Consider the following 21,024-nt stretch of genomic DNA (forward strand, 5'->3'; position numbering starts at 1 on the left):
CATCGGTTGGCCTAGTGCTTTGCTTCCAACCGGCTTAATCTTCCGCTCGGACTCTAAGTTCAACGTGATGACCCGTTCCTGATGCAGCAGGGTCATCTGCTCAACGACCAGTCGCTATTTGCTACTGCTCCATCATCTTCACCACTCGAGCTTGTATCAGCAACTCTAAATCTTCTTGCATAAGTGTCACTATGGTAAGTCGTCCAACATCCTCCATCTTTTCGCTTCAGATTTAGGTTAACGCTCTAACAAACGATACCAAATATGATCTTGTCCGAAAATAGAGATGGCGACAAACTGGGGATGTGGCTGGAAATTTGACGAAGCGAAGACTCCTTCGTAGCCCTGCAACACAAAAGCGTCAGTGCCAGGCTGGGAAGGGGCTCCCGACGTTGCCCTTGCGACGCTCAAGTCAATCTCTGGTGGTCGAAAATTATGAAGAAAACAATTGTAACTAGAGCGTGTGTATAATAAAGTTACACATCTCCGCTTATAGATGAGAACCCCCTTTTATAGAGTCAAGCTATGGTGTTCATGTACACATCTCAAAGCATAGACACGTTTTCCTAAGTTTCCTAAGAAAGGACAAGTCAAAAAATGTCCCTGATATCATTTCTTAAGCAATCATGCAACTCCTTGATGTGACAGTCTGGAAGCTTCTAAAGTATGATTTGTCTGTTGAACATGTTCTGCCGTCAGCGGCACAAACTTCCAAAAGGATGTGATAAGATAGTCAACAGGCCCGTATGTGGCGGACCGACCACTGCTCAGCGGGATAATCCCCGTCCGAAAGTGTTGCAGTGACCCATTGCCCCGCTTTCCGTTCGGCGGTTGTTGTTGTTGGAGGATTGCACTTTGTCTGACTGGCCGAGCCTCCTTTTCGAGTTTATCGGTTCAGTAGAGTTGTTACTCAATTGTGAGCCTTAATTGCGGGCTTTCCCTGTCAGGTTGTTCAAGCACGACTCGGGTCAACCGAGGCCTTTAACCTCTCGTCTCATTCGTTTTACTTCCAGAGTCTTTGATCGATGGGACCTCCTTTCATCACTGTATCAACACCCAACAAACTCCAACCTCGAACTTTTTATTTTTTTTGTCATTTTCATTTGTGCTCAGTGGATATCCAGGCAGAAGTAAAATGGCAAAACTCATTCGACGGTGTTTTCTGCGCGACTAAACAAACGAATTATCCACGTCTCAAAAACTTGTGCCCCTCTGCGGAGGTAAACAGCCCGTTTAATTATTTATCACGCTCAATTGTTTAAGCAAAGAAAGGTAGCAGGGCGCTGTCAGTCTATAAATTGAGAAGTCAAACTTCAATCATCCAAAAGTTCATGAGTGAGAGTGTTGCTGATCAATTTTCAGCGGTACAAGGAAAAAAATGTAAACCCGCCCTTAGTCATTTGGTAATCACCTCTGCTATAATGAATGAGTGTTGCTGTCAATGAATAAGAACAGGAAGTTATAAAGTGATAAGTGACATAATTCATAATCCAGTAGGAATACGCAAGTACGTGTCATGCAGACAAAAAAAACAAATCAACATGCTTAATTCAAAAATATATATTTGTGCTAAGCTCTTCTTCATGCTGACATAGATCAAACAGATCCCATACCAATAGAGAAAAAAATAAAACACGAGAAAGTCAATTATTGCTTGTACATATTTTAAAGAACATAGTACAATATCATAATCAAGTGCCACCTAAGAAGGGTTATTTAACAACTAGGGGGCAGCTCTTCCTTATCAAGACCATTACATAAAAAAAGTAGGCAGTGGCTTGGAGCCTTGGACTCACAAAAAGAAGCTTAAAATAAGAAAACTGAAGGCCTACATCACGAGGGGTTCATCCCTCTCGAGACTTTTGGCAATCCCTGCAATTAGACTACGTTATAATCCCACAGAAAAAAAAAATAGAGGAATCAAATGTCCCTTTCTCTCACTTACTCTAACAATTTATCATCCTGGAAACCAGATTTAAGTCAATTTTACTTTCTTATAAATATAGGCAGAAATGAAGGAAAGAGTTGCCCCGCTATTAAAAAATCATAATATGATCATAATGTCCTTTGTCTCTATGACCCAATATGATACTCACAACCAATGCTATCGAATGTGAATCTCAAGGCTTTCATCCGAGACATCAAGAGCATCGCCGCAAAGGAAAATCCTAAGAAAACTCCAAACAACTGAAGAAGATGGATTTGTCCTTTTCATTACTTTCCTTTTTTTCCCCCTTCTTTTTCATCACCAATTATTCGATCTTATAGCTTCCTGCACTCCCTCCACCTTCTTTCCTTTCCTCTACTTCCTCTCCCTTCCCTCAGCTGAAGTAATCACAACATTAAAATCATGCTAAAATACTCAACCACGGAGACCTCCTTGGGCTGAGTTGTGCTTCAGTTCGACTATTTCCTATAGCTCTGTATCAGACTCTGCAAAGATGTCAAATATCAAGCAATCATAAGAATGCAAACGTAGGAACTGAAGCAGGAATATGAGTCTGATATAATGATAAGATTTAACAAAGACGCAGAGTCATGTTGATGACGCTGGATTGCTGAATTTTATCATGATCACTGCATCACTAGTAATGACAAATGTAAATAAGAGAATCTACAACCAACAATGTCAACACCGACTGTGTAGGACAAAGCATTGATTTCGATCATTTTACCTCTTTCTGCTTGTTTGGATTTCAAGGAAGCATGCTTAGATGAAGCATTTCTAAGGGCACCAAATGGGTTTTTAATTTTTAGTCAGCTGGACAGCTGCACAAAGATAATATTTAAGTCACTCTTGGAGAAGGCCCCATATTAATAGTTTCCCATCCTACCTGACTTTATTTCAACCTTGGTGCCTTGCTCTAGTTCCCTCCCTACCTCCTCCTTCCTCTTCAGCCTTCCCTCGCCATGAGGCTGCAAGACCATTCTTGGTCGTGCCTGGTCTCTTTTCTTCTGCTATTGCTGGCTACTGGACAACTCAATGCTCTGGGTCATGCGAGGACTGTCAACAGAGAAGTAGAGAGATGGAAGAGCAAGTACTCAGCACCTCCCATGGGTTATTTCTCCAACAGATCTCCTCCTAGCAAGCAAGATGAGCAGGACGACTTCAGTCCAATTTATGGAGTTTCCAAGAGATTTGTGCCTCAGGGTCCAAATCCACTGCACAACTGATCAGATTGTCCCAGAAAGATACAATTTTGTTGCAGTCCTTGAAGTCAAAGTTTCAGCCCAATAATATCTCATATGGTTATTGTAAGAGATGTGTACAATCATACAGAGTAGTACTGCCCCATAAAAAATGGATATGTAGACAGGAATTCCATAAGATCTCAAGCCAAATACCTCTGAAATGTATAGGTAGATCTATGTATTCTAATGTCGGCATAAAGAAGATGGTTAAGCTTTTCTTCTCTTCAAGTTTTCTCTTCCCAAATAGAATAAATCAACAGCAGATTAAAACAAATGAAGGTTCTGTCGTATTTTTTTGCTTAACCAAAGCATGATAATTGAATATGACAACTTCTGATGACGGACATGGTGCCAAATCTAATTTATTTCAAGCTGAGTGGTTTTTTAAAGTTCCAGGAAACATTGCGTAACCATGGAAAAGCCTAGGCTCTATAAGTATAGGAAAAGAACAAATCCGTGTTAAGTTTCTGTAAACTATTCTCTTTAATTGAAGGTCACCATTACATAGCATCTATATTATCCTAAATAAGTTGGCTTAAAGAAATGTACTGATTCAGTTTATCTACACCTTACAATGACTAATATCTTGATCATTCTATCATCCATTAACTAGATAGGGAAACAGAGAGAACTCCATGATACCAGAAGGTGTTCTCTTTTCAGGAATTGATGGATAGATAATTTAGTTCCAAGATCAAGATTAGTGTAGAACTAATTTAAATGGTATGATGATAAAAAAAACACCTGTGTTATCCATTTCCAAGTCAGCTTTCACTTAGGGTTGAGATCCACATACTATAGAAAAAGTTTGCTATGAAATTTTGCAGGCAGAACCATAAGGAATTTGAACTGTGAAGAGTATCAAAGAACAGTGAACTTGGAGGTGGGGTAACTTTCATTTCTGTTAATGGAGAGTCCCATATTTCAATGAGCAATGAATGATGGGGCAATTCATTCAAATGCAATGATTGTACTGCTCAAAATGAGCCCACAAGGTGACTATATTTAAACCAGATGCACGCAGTTGCCACATGCAACCAAGTTAAATAGTTAATTCAACAAGCATTCTTACGAATCATTCCAGTAAGAAGCCTACAGCTACTTTTTAACAATCTTATAGCGTCAGGTCAATCAAACATTTGAAAACTATAGAAACAACTAAATGGTAATATTCCTCCTTCAAGATCTGATCTATTCCACTACGACCTAAACTTATCTTCCAACATGGGCCGATCGTCAGGTGCGTCGGCTGCAGGCAAGACCTTAGCAAGGTCTGCAGTTTGACGCCCATCCCGTTGAAGAGAGCTCCGTGGCGATCGAACAGGCGAATGAGATGACGACAGAGGAGCGACGGAAAGAGGAAAAGAGTGCTCCATGGCGACGTTCGGATTTAAATGGGTTTTTGTTGGGTTCGAAGTGGGCTTAAGATCCAGTAGAGTTCAGCACTTCAGCCCTTGAATTGTGCTAGGCCCAACTGTTTGCCGGATCCGGATCTGGATCCGGCATGACCTGACCCAGTTGAAACCTTTTACATTTGATCGAGTCAGTTCGTTGAATCATCCAGCGAGTCGATAAAGCCGAATAAAAATGGACCTTACGATATCTGAAAACTATTATGAACGGCAAAGAATCAATCTATGACGATAAGAGAAGAAGACAAGAACAGTTCGTCTCCTGCCTTGTTGTCATGAAGACAGATTGAAAGGAACTCTAGAGCTGAAGTTATGGTAGCCCTTCTATGCATCTGAAGGGTCCCCCCGCCTCCAGCTGCCACGGGCCCCTTCACTCGAGCAAGGCCCCGCGGCGCGAATCGATCAGATCGGATGGCCGTCGTCGACGGTGGACGTGGAGGAGGGGCGGATCAGACGTCGGAGAAGGGGTCGTCGTCGCGGAGGAGGAGGTCGTACGGCGCCCAGAGATCGTCGAGCGGGCACGGGCGGGCGGCGTCGAGGCGGAGCCACGGCTTGCCCTTTCCGCTCCAGTGGAGGAGGCTCACCGGCCCCGAGTGTAGATTTCGGCATAGGCCCTCCTTGTTGTCGCCGCCGAGGCCGTGCTGATTCCACCGGTGGTCCACTCCCTTGACCTCGCCGGCGAAGACGAGGAGGAACGGCGGAAGCGAGCCGAGCTCGTAGATCCGGGCCTTGCGCTTCTGGACTTCCATCCAGAACTCAAGTTTACGGGTGTACCCGCCGGCACGCCAGCGGTCGAGATCGACGACCATGACCCCGGTGTTGAAGTAGCAGGGCGGGCGCCGGCGGCCAGTGAGGACGAGGGGGAGTACCGGATCGGACCAGAAGCGGTCGGTGAAGTAAGTGGTGAAGTTGGCGTGGCAGTATTCGGGGGCGGCGAGGACCTGGTAAGGGGCGAGGTCGGTGGCCCAAAGGCGGGCGACGTCGTCGACGACGACGAGGTCGGAATCGAAGTAGATGACGCGGCGCACGGAGCGGGGGAGGATATCGGCGAGGTAGATGCGCGCGTAGTTGAGGGGCTGGTCGAGGGCGCGGCGGACGGAGGAGGAGATGCGGCCGTGAACGACGTCGGGGTTGAAGCGGTGGACTTCGAAGGTGAGGTAGGGGAAGGCGGCGGCCACGACGGGACGGAAGCGGCGTGGTCGGGTAGCCAGGAAGTGGAAGGCGATGGATTCGGGACAGGAGGAGTGGCGTAGAACAGAGAGGACACCGGCTACGGAGCCGCGGAGGTAGGCGGCGTCGAGGGTCATGGCGATGTGGATGGTCGGAGCGGAGACGCAGCCGGGTCCGTTGCGGAAAGCCGGGGCCTCGCGGAATCGGGGGAGTTCAGCGGAGGTCGGCAATGTCCACCTGGAGGCGGCCAGCAGGAAGAGCGCCGCCGCGAGGAATGCGAAGTGAGACATTCGCGGCGGAGGCGGAGGCGGAGGCGGAGGGGAGCCAGAAAGGTAGGGTGGATCGGGAATAATTGCGAGGATTTGAAGCGTCGCGGATCGCGGTGGCCACAGTCACCTAACGCAGATTATTTGTTTTTATTTATTAGGTTTAGTAAAATACTAAATCTTCACTAAAAATAATTTTCTTTATTTTTTTATGTTTCAATATTAGTTTTTTGTATTCTTTTTTTATTAATTTCCGCCCCATAGTTAATTGTGTTTTTTTTTTGTTTCCCCCTTTTTTAAAATTATTAAAATACAATTTCCTGTTAGTTTTTTTTCTGTAAAATTATTTCCTGAGAAATATTTTAACCGGGCCAAATACCATCACTTGTTAACTTGCTTCGGCGCTGACACGACCATGGCGTTCGCCACTGGGAGCAGCACCTGCTCCACCTACTCATCATATTCCCTTCCACTCCCATCCAATGGTCGAATACCTCGTGAGCATGATGCGGCGGCGATCTCTCCTACTCTTCCTCCTCGTCTCCTCCGCCCCTTTCTGCTTCGCCGGTGACGCCGACCTCTACCCGAAGTTGCCGTGCGAGGCCCCGGTCTACAACTCCTTCGCCTTCTGTGATACCTCCCTCCCCATCGCCAACCGCGCCCGCGCCCTAGTTTCCCTCCTCACCCTCCAGGAGAAGATCCAGCAGCTCTCCAACACCGCCGCTGCAGTCCCCCGCCTCGGCCTCCCGGCCTTCGAGTGGTGGTCCGAGTCCCTCCACGGGATCGCCTCCAACGGCCCAGGCGTCGCCTTCTATGGCTCCGTCCGCGCCGCCACCGAGTTCCCCCAGGTCATCCTCTCCGCCGCGGCCTATAACCGGACGCTTTGGGGTGCCATGGCCCGCGCCATCGCTGTGGAGGCCCGGGCCATGTACAACGTCGGCCAGGCCGGCCTCACCTACTGGGCTCCCAACATCAACATCTTCCGTGATCCGCGGTGGGGTCGCGGACAGGAAACCCCCGGCGAGGACCCACTGCTGGCGGCCGAGTTCGCCGTCGAGTACGTGAAGGGGCTCCAAGGGGAGTATGACACTGGTGACGCAGATGGTAGCTCGTTGATGCTCTCGGCTTGCTGCAAGCACTACACTGCCTATGATTTGGACAGATGGGACAATTACACTCGCTACATATTCAATGCTCAGGTTTGTACACCTTCTGCCTGAGCATCAAACATAGCTTATTCGTTGCAGTGCAAATTAAATTTAAAAACAATCTTAACGGCTTAGCCAGAATTACTTTGCCTCTATGAGATGATAAGCTATGATCATTGTCCAACATCTGAAAAATTATATGAATTGCACAAATCTTTTAACTTTTTTTTTTGTGGGTGTGCAATGAACCAAATCCTGGCTTGTGATAAATATATGATTTGCACTCTTCCAGCAGCTTAAGCTTTTGGTATTGTATTCTCCTAAGTTGTGTATTCTGGCAAGTAAGTAGTAGGCTTGATTTGAATACTTGGACCTTGTGAAAATTGAACTTTTCCTTAAGGTTTTCAGACTATAGTAATCAATCAAATGTTCAACAGTGTTTAGTTAATCCCTGAGCTTCTGGGACTATCATGATTCATCAATCCTTTGCCACAGTTAAACTAACACCTTAGCCTTTTGGAGTATTGTAATTGTTCAAAGCTTTGACATGGTTTAGTAGATGATCAGCTTTCTATCTTCTTTGACAAGACTATGCAATTTTACTTTTATACTCTATGTTACCAGGTTAACGAACAGGACATGGAAGACACATACCAGCCGCCATTTGAAAGTTGTGTAAAAGAAGGCCATGCAAGTTGTCTCATGTGTGCCTACAATCAGGTCAATGGTGTGCCTGCTTGTGCTCGGGCTGATCTCTTAGACAAAGCACGTAAAGAATGGGGATTCAAGGGGTATCTTATGTTTTTGCTTCTTGGCATCATTACTTAGAACCCCAAACTGAAAAGCATGCTCTGCCATAACTTAGCATGTTTAGAGCTTTGTGACTTATCTAATGAGATGTTAAATGTAATTTTGTAGGTATGTTACATCTGACTGTGATGCTGTTGGAATAATTTACGAGGATCAAAAGTATACTTCTTCTCCTGAAGATTCAATTGCTGATGTTCTTAAAGCAGGTTAGAACTGAAACTAGAAATGCTCAACATGTGATTGCTTTCCCTTAAAAGCATTGTACAATACTTCCATATCATGCACTATTGATATGCCTGTTGAAAAGGGATGGACATAAACTGTGGAACATATCTTCCTCGGCACACCGAGTCTGCAATAAGGTCAGGGAAGGCCCAAGAAGAAGACATTGATAGGGCTCTACTTAATCTCTTCTCTGTCCAGCTTAGGCTAGGGATATTTGATGGCAAAGGTGCAAAAAAACAATACGGACATCTTGGACCTGATAATCTTTGCACCAAGGAACACAGGGATCTAGCTCTTGAAGCAGTAAGACAAGGAATTGTCCTTCTGAAGAATGCTAAAGATTTTCTACCACTAAGAAAGCATGAGGTGAATTCTGTTGCAATAATAGGTCCTGGTGGTACTGATACAACTGTATATGGTGGTGATTACACAGGTACAAGTTGATCTATGATCATATGCAATTCTTTTGCATCATAGGTGAATTTTTAATATTCTCACAACTTTTTATAGGCATACCGTGCAATCCAACAAGCATCTTGGAAGGGATCAGGTCTTATGTACCAAGAGCCACATTTGCTGCCGGTTGCATTGATGTGCCCTGTCAAACAATGGATGGATTCGATGAAGCTTTTGCTATTGCAAAGGATGCTGAAATTGTTGTTGTGGTAGCTGGACTGAACCTAACAGAAGAAACAGAAGATCTTGATCGCTACAGCCTTCTGCTTCCTGGCAAACAGATGGAACTCATCAGGGCAATTGGCAATATCAGTAAGAAACCATTGATATTAGTCCTAACTGGTGGAGGACCTATCGATGTTTCGTTTGCAAAAGAAGATCCATTGGTTTCTAGTATTCTCTGGCTTGGATACCCAGGTGAAGTCGGCGGGCAAGCACTTGCAGAGGTTCTATTTGGTGATGTCAATCCAGGTCTGTTTTAAACATTTGATTGGATTAGCATAGTCTAAATCCATTATGAGAAGAAAAAAATTATAATTGTGTTAAATTGAGATGGAAGGTTTTTAATCTGCGCCTCACTTTGATTCAATGCTAAATTGAGGTAGAGCTTATTCTATCCACTATCCCAAACTCACTATTCATTTAGGAGCTTATTCCCTGTTAAATTGGTAAAAGCTATTCTAGCTCAACTATGATAAAATCTACAACAAACAAACTTGAATAAGTTTTATAAGAAGAATGAACAGTAAGAAAAATGAACAGCAAAAACACGGCCAAGCTTGGATCGGCCTGCTTATTTACAGCCTAATTATACAATCTTACTGTGCCTAATAGAAAAATGAGATGCGAACTGTATTGCATATAATGACCTGATGAGATATTGTACTATATTAATATCTTTTTCCTAAAGACTAATTTGTTTTGAAATACCTGATTGTAGTTAAATAACCATTCCAGTTCATGGAAATGGTAGAGTTTTACAAGTGATGGCTGATGAAATCTTTCTGCATCAGGTGGCAGACTACCTGTGATGTGGTATCCAGAATCCTTCACTCGCATCCCTATGACTGATATGAACATGAGAGCTGATCCTTCAAGAGACTACCCTGGGCGAACATATCGATTCTACACTGGAAAGCAAGTTTACGACTTCGGATATGGTTTGAGTTATTCAAAATACTCATACAAGTTTCTATATGTGCCTGAAAAGATTACAGTGTCACAATCATCTGCTAAGGATCACATAAAGTCAAAGCCACCACACATTGTTGCAACTAAGGTGGTCTCAACTTGTGAAGATGTGAAATTTCATGTGAAGATATCGGTCTTTAATAATGGCCATATGGAAGGAAGTCATACTGTTCTATTGTTTTATCGGCCCAAAACAAGCATCAGAGGAGCCCCACGCAAACAATTAATTGGATTTGAGCGGGCACGTATAAGAGCTAACGAAGCTGCTGAAGTGGATATTCTAGTTGATCCTTGCAAACATTTTAGCTTTGCAGATGTACAGGGTCAACGCATTCTACCACTGGGAACTCATGTTTTGATGCTGGAAGATCTGGAGCGTGAATTGGTGATCGAAACGGAAGAGTTTTCAGTGCAAAACAAGAAGATTGAGGATAAGGTTGATGAGAAGCAGTTAAAGAAATCTCATGAAGAGCTTTGAGTTCATTAGCTACTGTTAGATTCGATAATGTTTCAGACAAAGCTGTGTAGTTGACACTGCATCAGTTGGGATCTACAAACTGTTATGTAGATTAGCCAGCAGGGGCAGTTTCTTTGTACTGTTAATTAGTTAATGTATCCCTAACATTGTCTCTTAGTCGTCGAGGTACTTAATGCTTTGCAGAATGCTGAGTTGAATAATAGATTGCAAATGTGGAAGTCCAATCTGTTGGTGCAACGGGGTCGGCACGAGGAATGGGGTGAATTGCCTGTAAAATTAGAATATCCTCCTCAAACTTTTAATTCTAAAATTATAGCAACAATAATAAGAAAATAAAATAAAGCAGAACAACAGAAAAAAAAAAAAAAAGACTTGGCAATTTCGACTTGATTACAACCAAGAAAGTTGTTAATCCAAAACGGTTGAAAAGCGCACTAGAAAAGTCTCTTTCTTTGAAGGCGAAGAAGCCTTTTACACACTAAAAGCTCTTACAGGTTGCTAGGAAGTTGTTACAAAGTTGATTCATTAATTTTCTAATTCCAAGGGTCTTTATATAACTCCTAAAAATCTTATCCCGAGTGTTGAAAGCGCCTCCAAGAGGGTTGAGGGCGCCTCCAAGAAGTTTGACCGGATAAAGCTCTATCCGGTTGCAAACGGTCATGAAGACTGGGTTTGAGGCACCTCTAATGCCCATGAAGGTGCCTCGGACTGGTCAAAGGCGCCTTCAAGGTGATGGAAGTGCCTTCAATATTGAGGGCGCCCTCAATGATGTTGAGGGCACCTTCAACCTGCATGATATAAATACTGCCTTCAACCTGCATGGTATAAATAGTTTTCAGCTTCTCTTTTTCCTCTTCTTCCGAAGCTCCGATCACTTGGATGATTTCGACCAACCGAACCCAATTTCTGGCCTTCTCCTCGAGCAGGTTTCCGACCCGGCTTCTCGTCTCTCGAACGCTGCGCACATTTTTCTCGTCCATCGGTGTACTGTTCCGCAGCTCTTTCGTCCTTCGGACGCACCGAGCCCGTCGACTCTCTTCCCGTGTCGTCCTTCTCGCTAGCTGCGTCTTCCGCTTGACTTCCTGCGCTCCTATGTTCCTGTACATTTAGACACATGGATCAAATAATAAGCATGACCTAACCTAACTTTGTTGATCACATCAAAACACCCACGGAGTCCAACATGATTAGCCTTTACAAAATGTTAACTCGGATGGTAGAAGCATCAATAGTGCTTCCTCTCAAGTTGCTTCGTCTCCATCTCTGAATGTAGCTGCCGTGGCTGCATCTCAATCTTGAGTTAGTTCATCTCATTTAAAGTTGCTTCTTTTCTTTTGGAGCACGATTAATTTTCCTTAGCACCTCTAGATAAGCCATTATTTTCTCCTCTTATACTACTACTTTATACTTCTGAAATTCAAATAGTTAGGCGGATACCTGGTCACTTGGTATCCCGACTCCTTGACCGATGTTCCAATGAACGATATGAGCATGAGAGTTGATCCATCACGAGGCCATCCCAGTCATACATTCTACACAGAAAACGGTATATTAATTTGGATGTGCTAGTTATTCAAACTCCTCGTACAGATTTTAGGGCACCTAAAACGATCAGATTATAGGGATCAACGAAGATAGCCTCCATGCTCTGTGTTGTTTCAGAGACCTAAGATTAGAGGTGAAGGTTACCTTTTGAAACAATCGATTGGATTCAAGAGGTATTTTGGTAGAGCCTTACAAGCATCTAAGCACAGTTGATGTCAATGGAATAAAAGAGTACTTCCTCTTAGAGGATGTCAAGACAATGGATCATAAGACTTGAAAAGGACTGTTGATCAACAATTGTTGTTGATAATTTAAAAGATTAATTGTTGATGCCAACAGTCAATAAGAAATGATTCATCATGGAAACAATTTTAATCAGAAAATAAACAGCACCATATTCCATCAGAAAGCAATGAATTGTGACTCAAAAGGATCACTTAGCACAAATATGTGCAAGAGTTTTGTCTCAGAAACACTTGCAACATAACCAACTCCATGCCTGGTTAGCATACTACACACTTTGGAAAATCAGTATGACTTGTTTTCTGTTATGTATCAGCTCTTTCTATATCACAATTGTCATGGTAAAAAGTAAATTATGATTGGTTTTTTCCTTTGCTGGAAATTGTAGAACACATTTCTTTGCTTAGCTAGAATTAATTGCTCATCAGAATTCAAATATAACTACATCACTGAGAGGAACCTACTAATGATCTTCTTCCCATGCAATGGCAATAGGAAGCAGAGGTAAAATTTTGGTTAGCAGTTGGAGGAAGGGGTTGACCGAAAATTTGGCAAAGCTCGTTGAAGCGAGTGAGGTTGAACTTATGCTCTTCCATAAGGGATCTTTGCTTGGTGGCAAGGCGGCTTGCAAAGAAGCTCTCAAAGCAGGGTTCCTTAGAGGTCCTGAGGAAGAAGGAATAGCCGACCAAAAAGTAGAAGGAGGTGAGATAGAAGCAGATTGGCTCCATCACATCCCATGAAAGCTCCCAGAATGTCAACCGCATCAGTCCAGCAGTTTGTGCCAACATGAAACCCAGCCCAAGCCACAACTCCTTCCTTACTAGAGCTGCTGCTTTTTTTTCAATCTCATGTTTCTTCTCTTCCATCTTCTTCAATTCCTCTCTCATTCTATCATTCTGATAGCTTAAAGATGATGGGATCATGTTCTCAACTGTTTGGGTGACCTGCATGAGCAGAGCAGAAAAAGACAAGACTCATTCTTTGATCTCTACCAACTAGTATCCATGATGTTAGCAAGAATCTACCAGCCAGTGGTGCATAAATGAAAAGATATAAAAGTAGGGAACCTAATTCCAGCAAAGGTTAAGATGGCAAACTAGCCATAAAGGTGCATTACTTAATAGAATTCGAACAGCTCACTATAGATCACCAAATTTATAAACAAATCAAGAGTTCAATCATCTATGCCTAATGAAAAATTAGCCCATCTCATCTTGTCAACACAGTTGTGTAAAACTCACAATCATAATGATAGTTCAAGAAAAAAAATTCCATCCAACCTCCACATGTATGTGCCAGCCTTTCAATATTTATCAAAAAACATGAAAGGAAGAAGCTTATTCCTAAAATTTCTATGTCTTCCAACTAGGTTAATCTTATTTTAGAATGCCAAAATTTAGAGTAATATTTCTTAAAGACAAAAAGAAAAGTAGAAAGGTGTGAATAAAAAATCTTAGGTAAAGTAAGAGTTGATCATTGGGTTGGATGATTTTTTGTCAGGGAGCTGTCACTGTGAATAGAAATTCCATAAAACAATGAGGCAGATAGAAAAAGTTCCTACGATTGTTGGTTTTTCTTAGTTTCTCCTAGGCATATCTTAATTTTATTGCTTTTCGTATGCAGATTTAACTCCAGATAGTTGCCCCCAAAAGGTTTAATCAAATTGTCTCCAGAAGCTTTAACACCACCATTCTTTGATTTCTAATCCCTTCGTGTTAGTTCCTGCTGGAAAGGAAAAAAAATCCGGAGAAAACGAAATCAGACCTCCAGCAATCGCATGAAAACAACCATCGAACTCAGAAAATTACCAACCCTAGATTTGCATAACACAAGAAAAAAAAAATAGATTGATCTTCCTCTCCCAAAAAAACGGTATTTAAAAAAAAGTTTACCTCTTCGGGCTTCAGGAATACGACGTTGCCAAAAACTAACACAAGGCCGGACTCATCGAGCGATCGGGCAATCTTCAGCCCCTGCTCGCTATTCGTCGCTTCGGAGCAGATCCGTACAAAGTCGGAATAAGAGATGCAGCTCTCACCCGCCGTCAGCAGCCGCGAACGTACGGACGCCACCTGCGACGCCCTTATTACCTTCTTCGCCTCCTCCAAAGACACACTCTTTTTCTCCATTTTCTCCTCTTTCAGTTCCGGAGTCGGCGTCGGCGTCGGCGTCGGCGCCGGCGGCAGGATCACGTCGAGGGGGGACCTGTACGGGCTAAGACCTCGGATCCGCTCCGCGATCCGATCGTCCTGGAGGATCATCGGGGGAACGTAGGGCGGCAGCGCTGGCTGGAAAAGGGGCCGCTTCTGGAGGAAGGGGTATCGGCCGAGTATGGAAAGGCTGCCAGCACCGCCATCACCGGCGCAAGCGCGGAGGAGGGAGGCGAACCGCCGAGAGAAAACCTCCCGGAAGGCTGCCATTGGAAGACCACTAGGGTTTGGATCCAAACAAGAAACGGAGCTGCCAGGTGCAAGCAAAGAACGAGGGATCTCGCTATTTATAGTGGCGATGGAGATGACCGACATACGGCGAGCGAGACCCGAAAACCGCTCGCCCGTTTTGAAAGCAAATAACGGAAGTAAATTGCTTTTCCCCCCTCCCCTGACACGCGCACCTCCCCTCCCCCCTCTCTCTCTCCCCTTTAAATGTCTGTTCTGCCCCTCTATCTTTTTTGATTTTTTTTTGATTTTTTTAGTTTTATTTTTAAATTTAATTTAATTTATTAATTTTTTCATTCATAGTTATATATTTTTAAATTTCTATTTAATTTTAATTTTTTAATCAATTTTATTTATTATTTTTCATTAATACTTATATATATTTATTAATTTATTTAGTTTTATTTTTTAATTAATTTTGTTTATTATTTTTCATTAATACTTATATTTTTAAAATTTTATTTAAGTTTTATTTATTATTTTTTAATATTTATTTAGTTTTATTTCTTTAATTAATTTTGTTTATTATTATTATTATCAAATTTTTTAAAATTTTTTATTTTATATAATTTTTAAATTACTCTTTTCCTGTAAATTATCTTTCTAATTTGATACTTAAATTATCCCTCATCCAACTATTAACACATGTCATAATCTTCTCTTCCTTTAAATTATCCCTCCCTCCAACCATTGACACATAACACATGTCAGAATCTCTCACCCTCTTTAAATTACCCATCCTCTAACCATGTCAATGATTCGAGGGAGGGATGATTTAAAGGGAGAGAAGATTATGACATGTATCAATAGTTGGATGAGGATAATTTAAGTGTCAAATTAGGAAGGTAATTTACAGGAAAGGAGTAATTTAAAAATTATATAAAATTAAAAAAATTTGATAACAATAATAATAAATAAAATTGATTAAAGAAATAAATATTAAAAAAATAATAAATAAAATTAATTAAAAATAAAACTTAAATAAAATTTTAAAAATATAAGTATTAATGAAAAATAATTAACAAAATTAATTAAAAAATAAAACTAAATAAATTAATAAATTAAATTAATTAAAAAATAAAAACTAAATAAAATTTATATAAAACTGAAAAAATAAGTATTGATAAAAAATAATAAATTAAATTAATTAAAAAAGAAAATTTAAAATATACTGAGAGTTATTTTTAAACAAAATTAATTAAAAAATTAAAACTAAATAAAAATTAAGTGAAATTAAAAAAAAAGGAAAAAAAAGAGGAGGGGGCTACATGCGTCATTTGGCAGGGAGAGAGGGAGAAGAAGAGGGGGTGTGTGTCAGATTGGGAGGGGGGAAAAGCAGCTCTCATAACGGAAAGAGTAACTCTCCACAAATTAATTAAGGTTAAATTAAAAATTAAAAAATAAATTCTTAGCGGAAGTGATAAGGATGTATATCATGTCCCAAGGCAAGATGACGTGGCTCCCGCGTGCCGTTTTTTATAATATTTAAAAATTATTTTTAATTACTTAAATAAATTCTTAAACTATAATTTCATTTTTGTTTATCTATGTAAATAATGAAACGTGGACGACTGGTAGGTCAGCGGGTCCACGTGGGTGGCCCGAATTTATTGGAAGGAGGAGGCATGGGCCGTTACGGTAATCATGGACGGTCCAGTTCATCCGCCGGAAAATGATACAAGTAATTAAAACGAAACACGCAACGAAGAACACGTGAGCCCACGTTAGTCGGCGCGGTTTTTATAGGGAAGGCAGCTACTGCATAACATAGCAAGAATTCAACGTGCTTTTCTAATGTATTTTAGCTGGGCGACCAAACAAATAAAAATGAGAGAGGGACAATATAAAATATAAAAAGAAATAAAAAAATATGAAAAGAAATGGGCAACAATTAAAAGTATCTCTACAATTGTTTCTAAATATCAAATAGACGTCCCTTTCTATTTTTTTAACGACGCTCTACTCCACTCGCTCCCTCTATAAAATCATTTAATTGTCTTCGATAAAATCATAGAATTGTCTTCGATATCTTTAATGTTTAATATATTCAATAATATTTATATTATTATGAATTCATAGCTGATATAATATTATATAAAGTAAAAAAAAAATGATCTCATTCCCTCATCACTTTCCTCATTGTCGGTCTCATAACAATATAAAGATAAATTATAGTATCAAATAATCTCCTAGATCTCATAACAATAGAAAGATAAATTATAATAGTAAACGATCTCTTAGGTGAGAGAGAATTTAATCCTTATGCGAATGAATTCAACGTGAATCAAACCCTTAGCCAATGAAATATCTTTGCCACCCGAATACTAATTCGGATACAATTTTAGAAGTGCTACTACAATATTATAGTAGTTGTGATTTCATGTCTATTACAACATGTTGGTCAATGGAATATCTTTATCACTTAAATATCAATTCGACTACACCTTTAGAGACATTGCTATAATATTATAATAGCTGTGATTTTATGACTACTACTATAATATAGATTTATCTTGTACAATAATATTAATGTTATAGTAATTATTTTAAAACATAGATTTATACAATTAGTTGATAGAACTAGATAATAGAAAATAATATTATGGTGTTGGCAAAAGGTAATAATGTTTACTCGAGATGTCCCTCAGAGTCTGTCCTTAAATTTTGTGAAGGAAAGTAAATCATGAGTACTTATTACTTTGAGCAATGACCAATGCATAGGAAAAACATAAACCTATTTACTAATAAGGAATTAACTTGAGACCTGATGGTAATATTTTATATACTAATCAATTATCTGTCTTGAAGGAATACAAAAAGATAGAATAACGATATGCACAAGTGAAAATTTTAAAAATATGTTAAAGATAGACACATAAATTTATGGTTCATCATTTTATTTTTTATAGATTCCATCATTTTATATATTTATTTTTAATTATTTTCTTAAGATTCTTTACTTGAGCATATTATTATTTTTTATAATAATATTATGGGAGCAATTCAACAATATACTGTGGGCAATTGTATAATTTTATATCAATTACCGGTGGAACAGAGTGTGCTCTTTTATTAAACAACCCCCTTATTGAAAATAAATAAATAAAATAAAAATAAAATAAGAGGCTTTTTTTAATTTTTACCCAAAAGAATTCGTTTCAGAATTTTGGAAGGTCGTACTCACTAATCAATGGCGTTCTCGTTAAGAAATCGATGTAAGAAAAGTCGGAAGAAGTTTCATATTTGTACTTGATTACTCAATTTCTCTCAACTTTCCTTCCCTATTTAATTTCTCAATTTGAGAACATTTTAATTTCTTAATTTCTCACTATATCTCAATTAAAAAAAAATCAATTTCTCAAATTTTTGGAAATATATCCTCCATTTCTCTAGGAAAGGAGGATATCCTCCATTCCTCAAGTTAAAAAAAAAAATCAACTTGATCTTATTTTCTTAAAAACAAATCTTCTTCCAAAAAAACAAACTCTTGATTTTTTTTCCATCTTTAATTCATCCTTTTCCAAAAATTACTATAGTGAGAAAAAAAACTCGGCATAATATTTTGAGAAAATAGCCCACAAACAATCTAAAATTAGTTTTGTTACTTGTTGACAAATAATAAACAAAGTAAAGCAACCATAAAAATTGAAAATTTGAGAGGTGGATAATATTATTTCAAGTAATCATCTCTGAATAAGGTGTTGAAAACCAACCAATAAATGATTAAAACATAAACAAAAGACCAAGATTTTTGTGAACACACAGTATATATACATCCTAAAGAGTTGTCAAATTCAGAGCATCAAAGCCAACTAACTGCTTACAAAGGCTAGATCCAGTGGTTAGAGAAGAGAATTGAGAACAGAACATACTTTTGTACAATAACTGACGTTGTATATTGAGCAGATTCTAGTCATCGGCTCTAAAGAAGTGCAGCAACTTTAGAGGCTTAAGATTTTCCTAGAAAAAACAAGTTGGTTCATCAGAATATGACGATATGTGCACGATTTGAATGAGCAGTGAACAATAGGTCAACTACTAACCTCCAAATTCTCGACGCGAACAGATGGGAAATGGAGTCCAGTGGAGCAGTTTTGAAGGGTTTCAGGATGTTTCATCCAAGCCTTGTTTGCTGCAAGTGCCTTCAGCTTGTAAAGGAACATCTGTAAAGAATTCAATTCAGATTATACAAGCATATATCTCTTACAACTAGTACAGCTGAAATGGATGCTTATGAACCTCAGACAATGGAGTTGTTGGTTTCTCCAACTCATCTCCTTGGATACACACACCAGTACCCTGGCACTCTGGGCAAAAGATGGAAGTAATTTGGTTCTTGAGAGTTGATTTGCTCTTGCGGCCTCGTGTGACTCTCATTTTGGTCTTCTGATCAGCCAATATTTCTGACTCGCATAAGAGGATCCAGTGTATGAGGCAAGATGCATGAAATGGATGAAATGCCTGCATGGTATATGGGGATCAATAAACAGACCTCTCTAGTTAAGAAGAATACTAGAAAACAGTGTAAAAATATTACTCACTCCATTAGTGTTCCTACTGCTGCAGGCTAAATTGCCAGTACGAACATTTAGTAGGGTAGCCACATCCTTTCCGGGGAGAATCGGTTGCCCACAAATATCGCAGGTTCTTTCTGCAGCCAAACGCTTCCGTTTCCTCAACTCTCGCCTGACAACTTTGCTAGATATAAGTCTCCTTTCAAGATGTTGTGAATCTTCTGCCACAATTTCACGTAGAGTCACGCTATCCTCAGATGGTGACTCACAGGACATATTTACATTATCTGAGTACTCTTCCTGATCTGAGAATGATTTCTTTTTCCTCTTCCTACGATGTCCAGAATCATCCACTTCAAAGAAAGAACCAGTGGGGTCTTCATCGTCTGGGGCACTTTTTCTGCCTAAGCCATAAACATAAGGAAAATTTATGATAGCAAAGTCACAATTTGCTAACACCTTAAACTCATCGCCGAAGTCAGAATCTGCTTCACCAAACCAAGCACACCATATTTTAGTTATCTTACCATGAATTTCCTTGTTTTTGTGTATTCTACATGCAATTTGCCCGACCCCTAAATGTCGCACTCCCAAATCTGATGACTGATCCTTATGTAAGACTCTGGGAATGATCAACCTAGTCCCCAACCAATTGCATCTTGAAATCATATCTAGGAACTTAGAGTTAGATCTCACAGAAGTCTTGCGTCCACTTGCAGCCAACCTGACGTTAGCATCCGTTGAGCCATTTGATTTGTTGCAGCCAGTAATATGGGGCTTGTCAAGAGAATTCAGTTTGAGCATCGAAGTTACTTCATCATTAGTCCTAGAACTGTTGCTAACAACCAAAGCTCTATCATTTTGACAAGCTGTATGTGATAACAGCGAGTTGGACTCACGAGAACTATCAAAGAATAGAACACCATCATTGAACGGCCAGGGAGTGGCACCAAATAGGGTAGCTTTGGCTGCCGCAAACCTCTGGGAGTGGAAATTTCCCTGAAGATGATCAAACAAGACGGTGTCACTGTAACACGGGGTTAGGCAGAGGGTGCAGAAGAAAATTATGCGCTTTCCAACATGTCTCAGCTCCACATACTCGTGTCCCTTCTGCCGCACCTCCCTAAGAGTAGTCCTTGCAGCTATCTCACGAAGATTCACTGGTGCTTCCTTCCTGAGGACCAGTTCTCTTCCCACCATTACTACAATCTTCAAATCAGATCAGTACGCCCTTGTTTCTCCAAAAAATATTTCTACACAAACGCTTTTGCTGCAGATCCAGTTGAGCATATTACAATACAGGAACAAAGCGTAGGTATTTGAACATTTCCTCCCATTCAGCAAGCAGAAGCTCTAGAATTCGCTTGATGAAACCCTAGGTCTTATAATCTCCGACAACTGAATCAAACTTACTCCCGATATGAAGGGTGGGCACAGTGGCTTAAAAGTTTTCAAGAACGATTTTTTTTTTCAAATCCTGAAAGCAAACCCTAAGAGGACCTTAATTTCGTATAAAAGCGTGAGGGAAACTGTCACATACCCTTTGATCTCGTATTCCTGGCCGTTTTGTCGTCGGAAAATCTTCGAAAGTGCGGAAGGAGCTGAGGATCTCCCTGTAATCCGCCATATCAACGGCCATCACGCAGGAATCCAACCAAAAATTGGTAAAAACAAAAACAAAGTTTCCCCCTTTGGGGAGAATAGAATAGAGATCAAAACGAGAAAACAAATTGATCTGGAGGTGGATGGAAGAAAAGGTAGATGCTTGGAGGAGATGGCGCAACGATCCTCTTCTGCCGGTATGGTGACGGTGGAGCACCGATAGCTATCGGGACAGGGAGATTGGATAGCTCACGGTTTGCCCGTTGAAGTAATTAATCAACAAAATATACTTCAAAAAAAGGAAGGCCCACGAAATGTACCCAAATTCTTACCG

The 21,024-nt window shown here is 40.5% G+C and overlaps 4 protein-coding genes across 4 annotated transcripts; 1 reads left to right on the forward strand and 3 right to left on the reverse strand.

The window, feature by feature from the left end:
* Window positions 1-2,483: 2,483 nt before the first annotated feature.
* Window positions 2,484-6,199, reverse strand: LOC122041473 (probable galacturonosyltransferase-like 3). The gene has a single exon (XM_042601166.1). It carries the CDS (start codon window positions 6,062-6,064, stop codon window positions 5,054-5,056), a length of 1,011 nt encoding a protein of 336 aa, XP_042457100.1. The 5' UTR covers window positions 6,065-6,199; the 3' UTR covers window positions 2,484-5,053.
* Window positions 6,175-10,559, forward strand: LOC122041472 (probable beta-D-xylosidase 6). Its single transcript, XM_042601165.1, has 6 exons — window positions 6,175-7,239; window positions 7,813-7,979; window positions 8,107-8,204; window positions 8,306-8,656; window positions 8,734-9,150; window positions 9,693-10,559. Exons 1-6 carry the CDS (start codon window positions 6,523-6,525, stop codon window positions 10,346-10,348), a joined length of 2,406 nt encoding a protein of 801 aa, XP_042457099.1. The 5' UTR covers window positions 6,175-6,522; the 3' UTR covers window positions 10,349-10,559.
* A 1,916-nt stretch (window positions 10,560-12,475) lies between these two features.
* On the reverse strand, window positions 12,476-14,671 carry LOC122041474 (calcium uniporter protein 3, mitochondrial-like). Its single transcript, XM_042601167.1, has 2 exons — window positions 14,029-14,671; window positions 12,476-13,080 (listed from the first exon to the last, which is right to left on the reverse strand). The coding sequence occupies exons 1-2, from the start codon at window positions 14,659-14,661 to the stop codon at window positions 12,583-12,585; spliced, it is 1,131 nt and encodes a 376-aa protein (XP_042457101.1). The 5' UTR covers window positions 14,662-14,671; the 3' UTR covers window positions 12,476-12,582.
* A 3,604-nt stretch (window positions 14,672-18,275) lies between these two features.
* LOC122041475 lies at window positions 18,276-20,951 on the reverse strand. The gene is made up of 4 exons (XM_042601168.1): window positions 19,116-20,951; window positions 18,814-19,035; window positions 18,618-18,737; window positions 18,276-18,534 (listed from the first exon to the last, which is right to left on the reverse strand). The coding sequence occupies exons 1-4, from the start codon at window positions 20,286-20,288 to the stop codon at window positions 18,484-18,486; spliced, it is 1,566 nt and encodes a 521-aa protein (XP_042457102.1). The 5' UTR covers window positions 20,289-20,951; the 3' UTR covers window positions 18,276-18,483.
* Between the last annotated feature and the right edge of the window lie 73 nt (window positions 20,952-21,024).

This window comes from Zingiber officinale, chromosome 2A (assembly GCF_018446385.1).
Source record: "Zingiber officinale cultivar Zhangliang chromosome 2A, Zo_v1.1, whole genome shotgun sequence".
NCBI classification, from domain to species: Eukaryota; Viridiplantae; Streptophyta; class Magnoliopsida; order Zingiberales; family Zingiberaceae; genus Zingiber; species Zingiber officinale.